This window comes from Mobula birostris, chromosome 5 (assembly GCF_030028105.1).
Source record: "Mobula birostris isolate sMobBir1 chromosome 5, sMobBir1.hap1, whole genome shotgun sequence".
In the NCBI taxonomy this organism is placed as follows: domain Eukaryota; kingdom Metazoa; phylum Chordata; class Chondrichthyes; order Myliobatiformes; family Myliobatidae; genus Mobula; species Mobula birostris.
The window spans coordinates 61507366-61526425 of record NC_092374.1 but is presented as its reverse complement, the minus strand read 5'-3'; the positions used below and the strand labels follow the sequence as shown (position 1 = coordinate 61526425).

At 39.8% G+C, this 19060-nt stretch overlaps 1 protein-coding gene across 6 annotated transcripts in view; it reads right to left on the bottom strand.

The window, feature by feature from the left end:
- The window catches only part of elp1 (elongator acetyltransferase complex subunit 1), a 97240-nt gene that overhangs the window by 2314 nt on the left and 75866 nt on the right, over positions 1-19060 (bottom strand). For 5 of the 6 annotated variants that reach the window (XM_072258123.1, XM_072258122.1, XM_072258124.1 and 2 more), the window contains 9 exons: positions 18359-18560; positions 17662-17723; positions 14569-14631; positions 13895-13955; positions 12968-13081; positions 12756-12867; positions 10938-11065; positions 4832-4986; positions 2050-2128 (listed from right to left, as the gene is read on the bottom strand). In XM_072258123.1, the coding sequence (XP_072114224.1) occupies positions 2050-2128; positions 4832-4986; positions 10938-11065; positions 12756-12867; positions 12968-13081; positions 13895-13955; positions 14569-14631; positions 17662-17723; positions 18359-18560 (976 nt within the window). Of the gene's footprint in view, positions 1-2049; positions 2129-4831; positions 4987-10937; positions 11066-12755; positions 12868-12967; positions 13082-13894; positions 13956-14568; positions 14632-17661; positions 17724-18358; positions 18561-19060 lie in introns of those variants that run through there. The other variant, XM_072258127.1, reaches the window with a different exon arrangement.

Sequence of the window (19060 nt, the reverse complement as noted above, 5' to 3'; positions counted from 1 at the left end):
CCACACTGAGATGCAGTTGGTGAGTATGCTCTCAATGGTACAGCAGTAAAAGTCTATTATTATCCTGGGACAGAGGTGAGCTTTCTTCATGCTCCGCGGGAAATAAAGGTGCTGTTGCGCCTTTTTCATCAGGATGGAGGAGTTCAAGGACCAGGTGAGATCCTCGGAAATGTGGACACCAAGGAATTTGAAGTTTGATACGCTCCATGACAGCTCGTTGATGTAGATGGGGACGTGAGAGTGGCTCCTAGCATGCCTGAATTCCACAATGATCTCTTTGGTCTTCTGGGTGTTAAGGGCCAGGTTGTTGTCGGCACACCATGCAGCCAGGTGCTGGACCTCGCCCCTGTAGGCCACCTCGTCATCCCCTCTGATCAGCCCAACCACCATGGTGTCGTCTGCGAACTTGATTATGGAGTTAGAACCATGTACAGGAATGCAGTCATAGGTGAAAAGGGAGTACAGAAGAGGGCTCAGCACACAGCCTTATCGATTTTCTCAGCCAAGTCCCATTTACCACAGATGAATCATATCTGTACAATTCACTACTGAAACAATTCTTTTTTGTAAACAAGTTCACAATTGTCCTCCCCAATAAATTGAGCTGTTTTAAGTTTTTAAAACCACTTCTGTCAGTTGTGGTAACTTGCTATGTGTGGCCCTATTTTGATTAATTCCCGTAATTTTTGTACACTGATGGATGATATGTTAATAGTTTAGTGGAACTTATCAGAGTGGAGTTGTTTCATTGCTAAATTAACAATAGCAAAGGAGCCACCTTTAACTCTCAATAATTGTATCATTTTAACACTCTGCATTCATTTATTTCTCTTATGTGGTCAGGTTCATTAGCTCTGCCAGCCTGCTTCTTCATTGTAGTTAGCACCCAGTGCTTCAATAACAATAAGCACTTCAGCTTTTGCAAGACAGAATATTTTCTATTGACATCTACATAAAACCACTTCCTAAATGCTCTAAAATTTAAATCTAGGTCGCACTTTGGTTTCTTTATTATTACTGATTCTAGATATTACTGAGTTTTCTGCTTGATTGAAAACTCTAGCCCTATTCCCCCACAGAAGGATCGAGAGGGTGTACTTTGGCGAAGACAGCCGAGGAGTTTTCTCCCTTATCTTGGTCACTGCTTATCCATCAAAGACCTAGTTGGAATTTTAATGTAGAGCTCACTTGCATAAAATCAGCAACAGTTACCACACTTCAAAATTACTTAATTTATTGTAGAGTTGTTGGAGATGTCCTGTATTCGTCATTCTTTTTCTTACAATAAAGCAATCTCAAAGTGTGGGCGTCCTGACATTAAGTAAAAATCATTGCTGTTTTCAAGGTTATGCTACTTATCTCTGAATAGCTGTACATGGAATTTTAACTCTGAACTTTGCTCTAACAAGTAAGCGTGTGCAAGGGAACACTCTGGATCTAGTGATCATAATTCCATTAGTTCCTTCTCCATAATTATCTTTAAACTTACAGAATTATGATCACTAGATCCAAACTATTCTCTTACACATGCTTCTTCGGGTTGAGATTCTGAATTGGACAGAGGCCAATTCTGATGGGCTCAGAAGAGATCTAGTGGGGGTGGATTGGGATAGGATACAAGGGGTCCATTACAAGGATGCTGCCAGGACTTTTAGACCCGAGTTACAGTGAAAGGTGAATAGGACTTTATTACCTGAAGCATGGGAGAATGAGGGTAGATTTGATGGAGGTATATAAAATTAAGAGTATAGATAAGCTAACTGCAAGCTGGCCTTTTATTTACTTATTTGTTTGTTTATTTAATATTTATTTATTCATTCATTCAGGATACTGTGCAGAACAAGCCCTTCTGGCCCAATGAGCCACACCACCCAGCAAGCCACCTATTTAACACTAGCCTGATAACAGGAAGAGTTACATTTTTCCACTAAGGGTGAGTGAGGAGGCACAGGGACTAAGTAGAATAACAGATCTGCACATACTAGATGGCCTGAAGGGCCTGTTTCTGTGCGGTACCACTTTGACTCTACCATCACTTACACAACTGACCTTGGTGTGCTGTTGTTCCACTTCTTGGCCATTGGAGGGAGCTGGTAATACTATTCACCGTAGAATCTGGTCCAAGAACCTACAAATGTTTGTAAAATAAGCAGAAGAAAATTGATACAAGTGGCAAATATCTCAAACTTGGAATTTCATTATCTGAAATATACAAAATGCCACATCTGAATAAAATGAAATAACAGGTTTGCATATATTTTCTTTCTCTTTTCATTTTTGACAAGCAAGGAACACAGCAGCCTATTCACCTGCTTAACCCAATTCTGGCATTCACTTGGCTCATGATTGCTACCCTTCAACTAACCTGTGAAACCTGAAGATCTTTCAATCTCTGTAATCATCACTGGGGAATTCTCCAGCACTAGGTGGGAATAATTACTTGATTATTGGACGTGGAATTAAAATTAAGATCCTGCCAGCAGGATCTCCCAGTGGCCACACATTTTAATTCCACATCCCATTCCCATTCTGACATTTCTATCCACGGCCTCCTCTACTGTAAAGATGAAGCCACACTCAGGTTGGAGGAAACAACACCTTATATTCCATCTGGGTAGCCTCCAACCTGATGGCATAAAGATTGACTTCTCAAACTTCCGCTAAGGCCCCACCTCCCCCTCGTACCCCATCCGTTATTTATTTATATACACACATTCTTTTTCTCCCTCTGTCCCTCTCACTATACCCCTTGCCCATCCTCTGGGTTTCCCCCCTCCCCCTTTTCCTTCTCCCTGGGCCTCCTGTCCCATGATCCTCTCATATCCCTTTTGCCAATCAACCGTTCAGCTCTTGGCTCCATCCCTCCCCCTCCTGTCTTCTCCTATCATTTCGGATCTCTCCTTCCCCCTCCCACTTCCAAATCTCTTACTAGCTCTTCCTTCAGTTAGTCCTGACGAAGAGTCTCGGCCCAAAACGTCGACTGTACCTCTTCCTAGAGATGCTGCCTGGCCTGCTGCGTTCATCAGCAACCTTGATGTGTGTTGCTCCTTTCATCATAGCTGGATTTGAATTCTGGATAAACCCGACCTAACTGTACCATGAGAGCAAAGCAAAATGCTGAAAATGAAAACAGACTGGAAGCTGTTTTCTCTTTCAAAAGATACTAAATATTTCCAGCATTTTCTGTTTTTACTGTAGATTTCCAGCATCTGCAGCTTTTTCAGTTTTCAGTACTGTAGAAGGACTGTAGCAGTTCATCACCATTTTCTCATGGGTAGTGACTGCTGGGCTTGCAAGTGACATCTAAATCCTGAGAGGTTTTGGTTTAGTGACATTTGTTGACTATCCATAATTTAATTTCAAACTACAACTCAAAAATTCCATTGAATTAGAACTTGGATCGGGGAGATGATCTAATGTTGGTATTTCAGTTGATTGAAGATATCAGTGGAATGGATGGACACTACCAGGATTAACGTTCAAGCTACAGTCTTCAAGTGACACAAAAGTACTTCTTCACATAGAGGGCTATAGGAAATCTTGAACTTTTCCCCAACAAGCCATGAAGCTGGGGTCAAATGAAAGTTTCAAACTCAAGATTGAGAATTTTGTCTGAAATATGAAGAGTTAAAGAACCAGCAGGCTGATATATAGATCCCATCATCTAAATGAATGCTGGAACAGCCTGAAGGGGCTGAATTGATTCCTCTTTTTCTTAAACGATGTTTGTGACAGGAATTCATTACTTCAATTTTAGTAGCACAACTTCCTCTGGCTTTGCATTTTTTTTAAGATTTGTACTATCTTTCTCAAGATAACAAAGAAATTTAGTGGTGCAGATAACCAATCCTTGCATCTAACCACATTTCATACCCCGGTAATCTGCAGTGCATGGTGTCTGACAACTGCAAAACCAATGTGCCTTACAGTAATGTCGCACAGAAAGATCACCAAAGCCCTTGTATGTCATTCAATTGCTTAATTTCAGCAACACCATTGCCATTTATGGGAGCATGTGCTCTACCCCCACATTTTGGTGCAATCCAGGCAAAAAGCAAGATCCTGGATTAATTGTGATCACACAAGGGGTCATGGGGGGAGGGGGTGAATTCTCAAATACTATCTCCCAAAATGGACCTTGCTTTTCAAACAAACTGCTAGAAGAACTCAGTGGGCCATGCAGCATCTGTGGAGGCAAGAAGGTAGTTGAAAGTTTGTGTCAGATGCAGGGTCAACCCAAAGCGTTGACTGTTGCTTTGCCTCCACACATGTTGCTCCACCTAAGGAATTGCTCCAGCACCTGCATTTCTCCATGATTTAATGTCACATTTGCCTCTCCCAGGGTTTCAGGAGGTGTAGTATGTGCTCAACTGAAATACTCTTAAATGTATGTATTCAAATTGTGTGGCACTGACAGATCAACCAGAGGCAATTTTGTGTCCTGTCATTGTTCATAAGGATAAACAATAATTCTCAATCAGGCTTGGGGATACAATTAACTGAAAACACAGAATGTCATTGACTGATGTGATCACACTTATTTAACTAAAAATAACGATAGAAAATGTTTGCTGGCCTGAAAGTAGCCGCCATGAATTCCCAGTCTGTAGTCAAGGTGTGCAGTTCACTTCACTGCTTTTACAAAGCATGCAGGAAACAACCTGATCTTAATTAAGTCATTATGGCAGGTTATTTGCTTAAGAAGAGTTGTTGACTTCCAGTACATGAAATGATATTTTATGTGAGATGGTAAATTGCGGATGTTATTCCTGGTCACGAGTAAGAAGTGCATCATTGCATTATTTATTGGTACCATTATTGCTTCACCTACTGGACAGAGAGTGGATTTCTTCACATCAGAGTGCCAGATGTCTGCAATTGACTTTTCCATTAGTTGTAGGATGCCTTCAAGAACTTTTTGCAGCTCTGAAGCCTGATCGTCAAAGCCAAAAAGGACCAAAACTTTCAGTAAGCTGTGAATTTCACCTGGACAAAAAAAAACAGAAAACAACAACCTCAGAAAACAGGCTTAAGATTTAAAATTCATGTAAATAAATTTTTAAAAATCATAAGCAACAACTAAGCTGAAAATAAGGAATTCAGACATGAATTAGCTAAGCTTCAAAATATTAGATTTGTAAAAGTTAAGGTTAAATTTAAAAATGGTTAAATACAAAGATCAGGAAACAGCAGGATGAGCTCAGTTATTACTTGCTTCTGCCTTTGAACTAGGTGCTACATTTCAAGTTCCACGTCAGAAAGCTGAATACAAGCCCAAAGCTGGCACTCTAATGCAGTAACTGAGGGGAATTGCACTAAGGTGCTAGCTTTTCATGGAAGTCAATTGCCTCCCCGATACTAGTAAGCTAGCCTATGGAAATGTATAGTGCCCTACCACCATCCAACTATCATCAACATCATTAAATAACAAATGTTTATTTTAACACTGTATCTCAATACTGCTCTGCATGCTTGGAGAGCACAAATTGCCCACCATGTTTCCTACATTACAGTAGTACATACATCCAAAGTATTTCATTGACAGTAAAGTTATGGAAGAAGTCAAAGAAAGCCAAACTTACACTTTGCCTCTTAAATTAACAATTCAAGTTCAGTTTGAAACAGGTGAGAGAAAACTGTTTATACTTTAACCAATAAAGGGAAATTAACAACAAAGCTCCTCCAAGAGCACCACAACTTTGCTGTAGTTTGGAGGCTTGCGTGCCTCAGTGACCCAGAGAGCTATGCTGGCTGGAGTCAGGCTCTTGGGAGGGTCATCCATATTAAATAGGTCAAAGGCTAGAGGCCAAACTAAGACTGGTCCACCGGTCCTTCAGGTTCCGGGTTCAGCTCAGGGCTGAACCAAACAGTTATGAAAACAGCAATGAATAATCCTTCTACATCTGTGTGCGACAGTATTCCCATGTTTCCAGCCGGGACTTGCGTGACTGACAGTAACCTGAGAGGAGCTACTGACATGATGAAGGAAGCCATGAACGTCACCAGAGATGGAGGACATTCTTTTTTTCCCTAAACGCAATGGGCAAAAGAAGAAACAACAAAGCTAATGATCAAAGCTACAAACCCAAACCACCCTTTTCAGAGAATTCTAATCACTTTGTCCTAAAGCCTCAGAAACCCCCAAACTGATAATAAATCCATTGTTGGATTGGGCGAGTGTTAAAGTGGGGGACTGAGACTCTTTTTTTCTTTCTCCCTTTCTTATTACATAGTTAGAGCAGTGAGAATGCTAGATATGATAGTGGAAGGCTCCTCTTATGAGATATGGAAAGGGAGGGAGACTTTCAATGTCCCTGACAACTATCTCTGCAAGAAGTGCATCCAGCTGCAACTTCTTACAAACCATGTTAAGGAACTGGAGCTGGAGCAATTTGGTTTGTAAGAACTCTGAATCATTTGGGAGGTTGAGGGCTTGATTGACAGGTGATACAGGGAGGTAGTTACACCTAAGGTGCAAGACACACGGGTAACTGGGTGACCATAAAGAGGGATGAAAAGGGGTTAAGCAGCCAATGCAGGGTACTCCTCTGGCCGTTTCCCTCAACAACAGATATACTGTTGGTGGGATGACATAGCAGAGAAAAGTCACAGTGGTCAGGGCTCTGTGCTTCAGAAGAGAAGGAGGGGAAAAAAAAGTGAGCTATAGTGATTGGAGATCCAATAGTTAAGGGAACAGACACGAGGTTATGTGGACAAGAATGAGACTCCCAGATGGTACGTTGCGCCCAGCAGCCAGAGTCAGGGACAACTCGGATCAAGTCCATAGCATTGTTAAGTGGGACGGTGAGCAGCCAGAGGTTGTAGTCCACATTGGTACAAATGATATGTGTAGGAGGTCCTGCAAAGTGAGTTCAAGCAGTTAGGTGCTAAGTTAAAGGACAGGACCTCTGGAGCTGTGATCTCAGGATTGCAATCATACTGCATGCTAGTGAGGCCACAAATAGGACGATCATGTAGTTTAACATGTGGCTACGGAGGTGGTGCATGAGGGAGGGCTTCAAATTTTTGGATCATTGGGCCCTCTTCCAGGGAAGGTGGGATCTGGACAGGTGGAACAGTTTGCACATGAACAGGAGGGACACTAATATCCTTGCGGGAAGGTTTGCTAGTGCCGCACTGGCGGGGGGGGGGGGGGGTGCGGGAGATTAGTCCTCCTGCAATTCAGGTCCCAGCTATCCAAGTGCTACCTTCCCTGGAGGGCACCCCGATGATCAGCAAATTTGTGGATGACCGCAAACCTGGGGAAGTAGTGGACCGCGAGGAAGAAGGAAGATTACCAAAGCTTGCAGATGCATCTGTAACAGCTGGCAAATGGGTTGAAAAATGGCATATGGAATTTAATGCAGACAAGTGTGAGTTATTGTTCTTTGGGAGGACAAAGCAAGGTTGGACTTTACACAGTGAGTGGTAGGACAATGAGGAACATGGCAGAACAGAAGGATCTCGGAATACAGATCAATAATTCATTGAAAGTGGCATCATAGGTAGAGAGGGTCATAGAGAGAGCTTTTGGCAAATTGGCCATCATAAATCAAAGCACTGAGTGCAGCAGTTGGAAAGTTATGTCGAAGTTGTAGAAGGTTTTGGTGAGGTCTAATTTGGAGCGTTGTGTGGGTTCTGGTCACCTACCTGCAGGACCGGTGTTATAGTGGGGAGAATGCAGGAGATCCGATAAAGGTATACAAAATTATGAGGGGTTAAATGCAAGCAGGCTTTTTCCATTGAGGTTGGGCGAGACTAGGACTAGGCTAAGGGTGAAGGGTGATATGTTTAAGGGAATATTAGGGGGAAGGTTACTCACTCAGAGGTTAGCGAGAGTGTGTAAGGGTGAAGGGTGATATGTTTAAGGGAATATTAGGGGGAGGTTACTCACTCAGAGGTTAGCGAGAGTGTGGAATGAGCTGCCAGCGGATGTGATGGATGAGGATTTGATTTCAATATTTAAAAGAAATTTGGATAGCTACATGAATCAAAGGGAGATGGATGGCTATGGTCTGGATGCAGGTCGATGGGACTTGACAGCATAATAACTTGGCATAGAGTAGATAGCCAAAGGGCCTGTTTTTGTGCTGTTCTGTTCTGAGACTCTAAAATAGAGAAAATGTTGGCTAATATTGAAACCCCTATGATCAACATCTAATAAAGAATATAATTCCAGTCAAAACAAGTTCAGTCTCTAAACAGGAGCTGCCAGTAGAATAAATAATTAAATATTATTCCTGAACAAAATGTATCTTCACTACTGACTTAGGAACAATGGAGTTTAAATGAATGATCATTCATAAGTGATTTTCTGCTGTTAATAATCTTAGAAATTAGCTAAGATTCAAATCTTCAAGTCAGCTTCCCGTTTCCCAAGTGAAAATATTAATTAATATAGTACTATTACTATTATTAAAGATGTTATAGGAGGACACTTAAGAGATAATTCATGTTAATCAGATAAAGTCACAATGATTTTGTGAAAGGGAAGTCATTTTAACTAATTAAAGTTCGTTGAACGTATGTTGTGGATAAAGGGGATTCAACGGATATACTGTAGTTAAGATTTCCAGAAGGCACTTGATAAGGTGCCTCTTCAAAGGATATTGTGAACATAAAGCTCACGGTAGATGGTAACATAATGTCATTAAATGAAGATTGGCTGGCTGACGGTGGAAGGTAACATAATGGCATTAAAAGAAGATTGGCTGGCTGACGGGAAACAGAGCATAAGCATTTTAGTCTTGTGCTGGCTAGCAAAATGTATTGACTGACAAATCACGTGGATCAGTGCTGGAGCCCGAACATTTCACAATTTAATTAACTGATTGATGATAGCACTGAATGTATTTGCTATCAGTGCTGGTTAACTTGTTTCTGTTGGAGGTTAGAAGAACCAGGCTCAAGTTGACTGAACCCTACATGATCCTGAAATGTCTTGAAAGGGTAGATGTGAAGAGGGTGGCTCCTCTTCTGGGAGAATCTAGACAAAAGGTCCTGTTTATAACTAGGAAGTTTTAAACAGAGGAAATGGAATTGATTTTTTTTAATTGTCACAGGCACTAATAGTCTTATAACAGTGGAATAGAAGCTGTCCCTGAGCCCTGTGGTATGTGCTTTCAGGCTTCTGCTTCTACTGCCCAATGTGAGAGGGGAGAAGCAAGAATGTGGGGTCTTTGATTACATTGGCTGCTTTACTGAATCAGCAGGAAATAGAGACAGAGTGCATGGAGGGGAGGCCGGTTTTTGTGATGTGTTAAGCTCTCTGCAGTTTCTTGCAGTTGCCATACCAAACCCTGAAGCATTTAAATAGGATGCTTTCTGTGGTGCATTGATAAAATTGCTAAGGATCAATGGGGACATGCAAATGTTTTAGTCTCCTGAGGAAGAAGAGGCATTACTGAGCTTTCTTGGCTGTTGTGTCTAGTTGGACTAGGACAGGCAATGTTCACTCCTACAAATGTCGAGACCTCAACCCTCTCAATTTCAGCAGTTACTGTAGACAGGAACACATACATTGCTCCCCTTCCTGAAGTCAATGATCAGCTCTTTTGTTGTTTTGCTGACATTGATGGAAAGGTTCTTGTCATAACAGTATGTTACTAAGCTGCCCATTTTCTTTTTGTACTCTGATTTATCGTTATTTGAGATATGCCCACTACAGTCATATCATCTGCAAAGTTGCGGGTGGAATTAGAGCAAATCCGGCCACACAGTTGAGTTTCAGGATTCAAGATTCTAGATTGTTTAATGTTATTTCCAGCACACTAGTGCAAAGGAGACTGAAATAATTGATACTCTGGACCCAATGCAACACATAAAATAAGACAATAAGATAAAGAACACAATAATAAAAAATATTACAAAAAATATAAATACATAAGATAGTTTATACACATATGTAGATTGATTGTATATCCATAAAATGATGCTAGACACAGGAGTGACTGTATATAAGGTGACTCTAACAGGAAATGAGTAGCGGTGGTTGGAGGCACAAAGGGGTGGGTTACTGGGTGGAGGTGTTGATCAGCCTGACAGCTTGAGGAAAGTAATTGTCAGAGTCTGGTGGTTCTGACATGGATGGTAAGTAGCCTCCTCTCTGTTGGGAGTGGGACAAACAGTCCATGAGCAGGTGGTTGAGTAGTCATTACTGTACAGGGAGTAGAGGAGGGGGCTGAGCACCAGTGTTTGGAATAATCGTAGCAGAGATGTTGCAGCATATCCTTACTGATTGCAGTCTGTTGGTCAGGAAGTCGAGGATCCATTTGTAGAAGGATGTGTTGACTGCCAGGTTTAGGAGTTCAGTGATGAGCTTGCTCAGGATTATAGTGCTGAAGGCAGAAAGTATGTAAAAAAAATCGAATGCCTTTACTGTCCAGATGCTCCAGAGATAAGTGTAGGGCCATGGAGATTATGTCTACCTGTTTCAGTGTTAGGAAAATCGCAGTGGGTTGAGGTTGTCTCAGAGGCTGGAGTTAATGTATACCATGACCAGCCTTTTGAAGCACTTCATGATCGTGGATGTCAGGGCTACTGGATGGTAGTCATTAAGGCGCATTACCTTGTTCTTCTTAGGTGCAGGGATGATGGGAACACAATTTTTTTTGGAACTTTCTTCCTTGGAAGTTGGTGGAGAAGAGTCTTTGAACATTAAGGCAAGGATGCACATACAAAGGGATAAAAGATAATCATGTCTACATGGCAAAACAGGTTTGAGGTTATGCAATAGAAACCACCGTGCTCAGATCAGCTATCATCGAGGGAGCAAGTGGATTACTCCAGCTAATTCCCATGTGTCATTAAAAAAAGTCTTTGGTTTTCAAGAATATAAATATTATTTTTGATTAAAACGCTCCGTCAGTTTTAAGAAACAAGAAGAAACTACAGTCTTACTTTTTTTAAACAAAAAATAAGTTAGAGTTCAGAAATACCTGTCAGTTTGTCCACTGTAGATATTATTTCTTTCAATGCTTCCAGCAGTGCTATGTCTTCCATAGCACTCCCCTCCTTCAAACTGTGCTTTTTACGTTCTGCTTTACGACGGTTTTTTGAACTCCGCCTACAAAATTCACAGGTTTAAAGTGGTTTTACAGCGACATAGATTATTATTGTGGAGCTAGTACTGGGTTAGAGATTCATAAGCTTAAATAAAGCCTTTAAAATAATGGCAAAAACCAACAGATATACCTACGTACCTTTCACTGTTGTCAGATCCCGAAGCTTCAGCACAACAGTTTTTAGTAAATTGTCAAGTGGACACTATTCCACTGGGTGTGTTGACTTTAAAAGGAGTTTAGGCTAGACCTATCTACTTTCTCAAGTGGATGTAAATAATACTGTGACACTTTTCCAAGGAGGATTAGATTATGAACCTCAGTGCTCACATTTATCATTGATCTAACATCATTCAATAAAATATGTTTCTTGTTATGATCACACCACTGTTCGTGGGAGCAGTGCTCAAATTGGCTGTTGTTATTGCTACAATAATGACAACGCTTCACAACACTGTCACTGGCCCCAAAACCCTTGGAACATCTAGAGCTTGTGAAAAGTGCCAGTTAATTGCAAGTTTTTGGTTTACTAAACCACATCCAGAAGCCTTCAAATCATGCTCAATTATCAAACCACCTTACAGGTTTGCAAACTGCTGCTGATACAGTAAATGGCTTGTATTACATATCTCAAGTCTGTGTGTACTAAATAAGCAAACACCCTTTTCATTTTTAGAGGCCTTTAAAAGCGGCAATTAAATTACCAAATGCAGCTATCTATAAACATTGGACTTAATGCTATGTCAAACTCACCAACTCATAGTCATCACTATGCTGTGGTTAAGAATTTGATTAAATTTGTAATGCAGACATACAAAAACGGTTGATGTGGTATTGTTACTTTGCAGTCTTGAATGTCGAATGTGCAGTATCTTTAGTCACCAAAAAGACTCCAAATACAAGCAGATACTTGACAATACATCTTCAACAGAAGGCAACTGCAAATGAGAATTTACAATACAGGAAACTTTTCGATTAGAGACCACAGATGCTGGAATCTGCAGCAACAAACAAGATGCTGGAGGAATTCACTGGGTCAGGCAGCATCAGTGGAGGGAAGAGGAGAGTTGATATTTCAGGTGTTCAACACCTGCTGTAATTTCGTACTTCTTCCTCACCCCCTTACTTCCACACCAAGGTGTCCATCATGGACTCCTGCCTCTAATCAGAATGTCACAAATTCAATTCCCACCTCCAAGACAGCATTTTGAGATTCAGACCAACTCTTTCAGTGCAGTACTTGAAGAGTCCCATTCTTCAGAGGTTCTTCATACACAACTGTCATTAGTTGGAGGGAGTGGGAGTTTTCTCCAGTGGCCAACGTTTATCCCCAAGCAAATACTAGATTATTGGTTATTACTACATTGCTGTTTATGGGATTATTGTTTGAAAAACGATCAATGCTTTTCCTTGAATCAATACTGCTTAATTTGACAGCCTTGAGGCTGCAAAGTAGTTGGAATGCCCAATGAAATGCAAGGTCATAATCACAAGTCTCTGATAAATCACCACTTTGCAGAAACCCAACATCTCTTTTCACTTAGTATGTTAGGCTGCAGACAATGCGAGGTTTGTCACAAAACTAATTTGTTTTAAATTCCAAAACCCCAACTTGTGCAGCTTTAGTTGTGTATCCAGGTTGGGACAAACTGGTACAGGAATGGAATCTTATGGGAATGTTAACTAACAACTTACGCTGATATCCTGGAGTTACTGTGTGAATATTTGGAGCTCATTCCACCCGCTGACCACAAACTGCTTCTTTCTGAATACAGATCAGAATCTGGGCCATCAGCCATTTCCTCATCTAAGGAAATTTAAGAGAAATTTCTTCTGCATCATTCTGCAACATCAATACTGCATCATTCTTGAAAATAACAAATCTGAGGTGGATGGTGCAAATTTACCTAACAATCCTTCTTGGGCTTTCAGTTTCATTTCCCGTACAATTTTGAGGCGAGATTTATGACGAATAAATACTGTTTTTTGAGAATCGAGGAATGCCACCTGGTTATTATAGGCTAGATTGAGAATAAAAAGCAGAATAACATTCATTATTTGTACTGTGAGGCTCCTTATTTCAATTAGATGCTATCTTACAACACATCTGGTGTAGTTTGAATTTTGTTTTGGTTTTAACCAACAAGATGTGAAAAAAGCATCCTTAATGCCTTGCTAGATTATATTCCCATCACCCCACCATCTATGTTGGCAATAAGTAGTAACTTCAAACACTAGATGAAGATCCGAACTTCAGTCCAGGTACAAAAATCATAGTCTATGAAGCAGCCTTGTCTTCTTATCTGCCCCTGACACTTGTCTACCTACTGTAGGGTCCTCGAGACACTGCAGAAAAACCATATGCTATCTCTGCAAGTCCTCCAAGTTAACTGGAAGGTAAAGCAAACCAAAATCAGCATTCTCGCTCATGATTTATGACTGCCAGGAACACTTCTGGTGTTAAAATCTGCTTTCAACAGACTGCAAGCTAGACTTGCTCCAATTCCCACGCATGTGCAATCAAAGAGCCTAGGAGTCCTGGGGCTGACAGAAATTTTATTTTAATAGCCAAAATAAATTATTTTAACTCAACACTAATAAAAACTGAAAATATATCCCCAAGACTGAACCAAAACATTAAAAGCAGAAAAATACCTTAAATATAATCTTGATTTATCTTATAAATATAAATACATAAATTTAACAACATCTTGGTCATCAACGGAGAGATGTGGTACCCATGAGGAATGACATTCAAAAACGATAATGTTAGTCTGAACCAGAAAACACCACCAGTGAAGCATTCAGCAAAGGATGAAAAATATATCACCTACCTTCCAATATGGAAGGTTTCAGGTTTGTTTCCAAAATATCAGTCCTGTTGTACTTATAAATCTAGGAAAATTGGAGACATTTGTTTTGTCATATATTTTAATGTTGTGGTAGTATTTGTTGCTCAGTCAACATCATTAAAAACTTTGTAACTTTGCTTTTTGTGGGAGCCTGCCGTGCGTAGATTTGTGGCCATTTCCTACAGTATAAAAGCACCTGCTCTTCAAAAATACTTCATAGGCTTGGGATTTCCCAAGGGTGCAAAAGGCATTATTTAAACATTAGTTTTTATACACAACACTGAAGCAAAAGTACAAAATTAGAGCAAAATATTTGCACACAGATGTTAAAAATTAGAGACTGTATACAGCTTGTAAAATTTGCAAAGACCATGGTTATTGAGCGGCTGCGGAATACTAAGTTTATTCCAGAAGAATGATACAAGCTTTGGCTGACTAACCAAATAACAAACAAGCTGGGGTGGGGTGGGGATAGGGTGCGGCTATATTCCAGCACATTGGGGTGATTAGGGGAACACAAGATGGGAACGAGGTTTTATAAGTAATATATCCTTATTTCTAGAAGTTGATACAACAAATTAATTGAGGAAATTGTAAACAAAAATATAAATTAGTGAGCTCTACTTGAATGAATTGACATTATTTAAAAATATTACCAGTCTTAATGACTCTTCCCAGGCACATCCTTCTAAAAATGATGTAATGGCTTCTTCATAGTCCTGCAGTGAGAAATATCATAAGTTCTCATAGACATCTAAATAGACACAAAGTTCTAAAGGTTGCAATGAGCATATGAAGCAGTGGACACTGTCATCCTTTGTGAAAGAACAGTATAAAATTAGCGCAGATCAGAAATAGGATATTTTCTAAATGTGTGTTATTTATATTTTAAACAGCTACAAAAAACTTGTCTAAAACAAACAAATGAACTCTATTGTTTTCCCTCATTCTCCATTCAATACTGACATGCCAGCACACCTATATCTTTGGAAACCAACTGAGAAAACTCTTCAGGATCCGGATTTGACTTATTCCAAGTGTGAAAGTCAGCATGGAATCATTGAATTAATTCTACCATACTACCCAAAGTAGCCCATCAAAGCTCTTTATAATATTTGGTCACTATCATTCCTCTCCATGAGCTTCTTCTCCTCCAAGTAAAATAAATCTCAGTACAAACAAAGTCTTTCATCCAGGTACCATTCAAGTAAATCACCTCTATATCTTTTCTAAGGCCTGACAGGCTCCCAAAGGTGGTGCGTAGAAATGCCAGCAATGTTTCAAAGCTGCAGTCTAACTGCTGTTCTCTAAAGATGTTCTACTGAACTTCTAGCATAATGGATGATCATCGGCTTTGTAAATGAAACCCAGAACACCATCTGTTTATTTTAACTATCCAAGCATGCTGGTGTGAGCAAGACAAACTTCCCCATCCCTCTGCCTGCTTTTGCTCTATTACAGTGGAAAACTGTGGTAAGAGTATTGCAAACACTGATCAGATAAAGATCACAATAAGCTTCAGTAGTCAGCTGCTGGATTGCTCTTTCCTACATAGTCACAGTAATTAGTTCAGAGGCACGTAGGAAAGCACACAAAGATCCAGTCACAAACCCATGTTTACTACCAGTTTCAGCACAGCTTAAATGAGCAAATGACTTCAGATAAAAACCTAGTTATGTGCCTGCATCCCAGACCATTCATCAATCAAAAATTTCCAAAATATAAATAAAGCTGCCCTGTCCTCCATCCCCGTTCTAAACTTAGGAAAACCTGACTGAGTCTGCACAATTTTAAAGAAATTTCATGTCTTACATTTTTCGTTTTCAGTATTTTCATTTAATACATGTTGCATCACATATGCTAGGCTTATTTTGGCCAGGTGTTTCTGTTTAGCTGTCTTTTGCTTCCAATACAATTGATCGTACACTGGCCAATGAGGAAGACTGATCACAGATTGTCAAGCAGCAATTCTCTCCTATTGAAGTAGAGATTTTACAATCGTGCATCAATTTAGAAAATATCATTCCTAGAAATAGACAAGTAACTAATTCACCATGAGTAACATTTCAGGTGGATCTCTTGGGCCAAGAATATAATTAAGCAAAAATATTTTAAATTTATTTTGAAAATGAATATTAATACAATTACAATACAAAGTTCTGTTTGGCATCTTAATGTCATTTACTGCCATGTGTCATGTGTGACGCCAAGCAGAGCTACCGGACAGATGATGCTAATAACAGAGATAACGGAAGACAATGGAGAAACATTCAAAATGCTAATATGAGAGAAGGAAGAGATTAACGAGAAAGAAACACAATTCAGATATTGACACAATTCAGATATTGACAGACTGTTTGCTTTGAACCTGAACTGTTTGAAGTTTGATGGACATGTGATACCCCAGCAGGGGGATAAAAAGAGCAGGTTTGCTAAGGCACGACACGCCACGAGACCCTGGAAAGAGCAGTATGCCCCCACAAGTTGGTGGGAGTTTGGAGGACCGGTTCACGGAAATCGGTTAGAGGCTCACAGGGTGTAAAGGTACGATCGGTGGGAACTTGGGGTGTGTGTCCGCCCTTGCCTGGGTGCCGGGTTCACCACGGAAGAACGATCGTATCCGGAACGGAGAGGTCACAGTCGGTGACCACAGCGGGATCAGAAGGCATCGAAAGGTTTGCCTGAAACCAACTGCATCTCTCTCTCTCTCCCCAATGGTACAACAACAGCGATTACTTTGAACTGCACTAAACTGAACTGAACTCTGCTTCACTTAAGACTGATCATTTTACCCCTAGACTGCGATACAGCTTGGTTGATTACTATTACTTTATCTCTGTGTAGATGTGTGTTTTATCATTGCTAACCTGTTACATTTATATCCTTGCGATTAGTGTACTGTATTACTTATTTCTTTAATAAAACGTTATTAGTTCCTAGTAATCACAGACTCCAATGAGCATTCCATTTCTGCTGGTTTGGCAACCCAGTTACGGGGTACGTAACACATGTAATATCAGGTTAATCACAGACATGATTCAGATAATTTGCCAAAACATGGTTACTTTATGATAAACATATTAACTGTTTTAATCAAACTATATTAGCTTATCACTCTTAAGTAAATTAAAGAATCCTTTCTCAAGCACATTAACTTTCAAAATATCTGCAAATTTTGGCTTTTGAAAAAATTCTATTAGCAAAAAGTCAATTAAATTTGAGTAGAAATGAAAGCTAAAAATAGTGGTTCTTGAAACAAGCAGATGTGTGTTACAATGTTACATATACTGGGAAAAATGCAATATATGTAAAATACAATTCAAATAATATCTAGTTATAAAAATAAAGTGCAAACCCTGCCTAGTATAATGCACAAGGTAAACTATTATGCCTGCTGAAAAACAGATTGAAAATGTCAATCAATTGCACATATGTAGAGGCTCACCCACCTCTCTCTGGTATCTGTGACCTCATACTTAAAGACTTACAATAACACAGATTATATCTATCAAACTAAAACTCTTGCATAGTATGCCTGGTCATTTTCTTTCCATATTTATTTGGGAAACATTACCTGGATAAAATGGGAATAACTAAACTTCAGAATAGCTGAAGGATGTCCAATAGTAAGTTTAACATTTAAGTCATCATTTCTGCAGTCCGATAATATTTAAGCAGAGTAGTCACTGGGGGCTGCTGAAATTGAGTACCATGCTTTTCATTTGCTAGAAAATCAGAGGTACATTTACCTGAGCATACTGTTCCAGGATTAAGGCTGCCTCAGAATACCTCCGCTGTTCCTTCAATCGCCCTAGAAAACACCAGATTTTTTTTCTCTAACTTTCAACTTTTCAGAGTGAGGAATGTCAGTAATATTTGATGAAATATTTCTCCACATTTTAAAATAGCTGGTAGTAATTTTATTTAGTCAGTTGCAGAGCAGAAGCCTCTCAGTGGATAAATAATGGGCTTCAATTCAGTCTCAGAACTGCACTGGTGTAACAGCGACACACTTTGACACAACAGCTAGTTTGGTAGCAAGGTGCAGCCAAGCTTTTATTGGAAGAGGCTGAAACTTAGGAACCAAGTCATTCACGCGTGATGCCCAAAAGCAGATTCAGACTCAGAGTAGTTTATCGTCATATACACCAGAGTGCAATGAAATTCCTTGCTCGTATGATATAGAGTAAATAGTATACAGGATTAAAAAAAAAGTACAGCAACAAGTGGCTGCATACCATCTGGAAATATGGAGCTCACTCCCCAAAAAACTACCGTCAATGCTGCTGCTGGTCTGACGAAAATTTAATAAATTATGTTGTGTCAGCCTTTGTTGGGCAAAACATATGAATGGAAACGAAATCATGCAAGATTAAACTGGTGAAACAGCTCAAAAGCAAATATCTCTTTAAAAAAAATCTTCATGGAAGATTTTCTAGTCCTTACCTGATATGGTGCGTGCTATGCTAATCATTTTGTCCTCAGTATAGTGGAGCTGAGCAGCCATGCAAAGAGCCTGCTGCCAATTACAGCATTGCAGGAAAGCATTCAGAGCCTTTTCACATTCCCCAGATCGTGCGAAGATCAGCCCTGCCTGCTCAAAGTATTGCTTCTCGATGAGGTACTCGCCAAACACAACACTGATGTCCTGAAATAAAAAAACAACAAAAACCAGCATCAGGGATAACATTATGGATTACTGCTGGCTTACTAACATTCATTTCCAATGTGTCCCATACAATAAACAGCAGAAAGCAAGTCATTCACTGTTATCTAAACTTTAATAGTATTTTAACAAACCCTTTCAAAATCTGAACAATTTATTTTCACTTTCTCTAGGTTAAACATTAGTGAACAGACCAAAATATAATTAGGCTCTGCAGTACATTTTAGTTATTTGTTTTGCCTGTTTAACCCCTACACTGCTTCATTTGTGTTTTCTGTGTTATTGATGCGTTTGATTATTAACTTTTTTGGAATGGTGTTTATGCTTCACACAATTCTCCTTTCTCTATCCACCTCAGTTCAGCCTTTTCAGACGTCTTTTCTATGTTTTTGCTCTCTCAGTTCATTTTCTTTTTATAGCTATTTGTGTGGCAGCGAGCTCAGAACCACTGATTTCTTCACTGCAATTATTAGTAGCTGTTT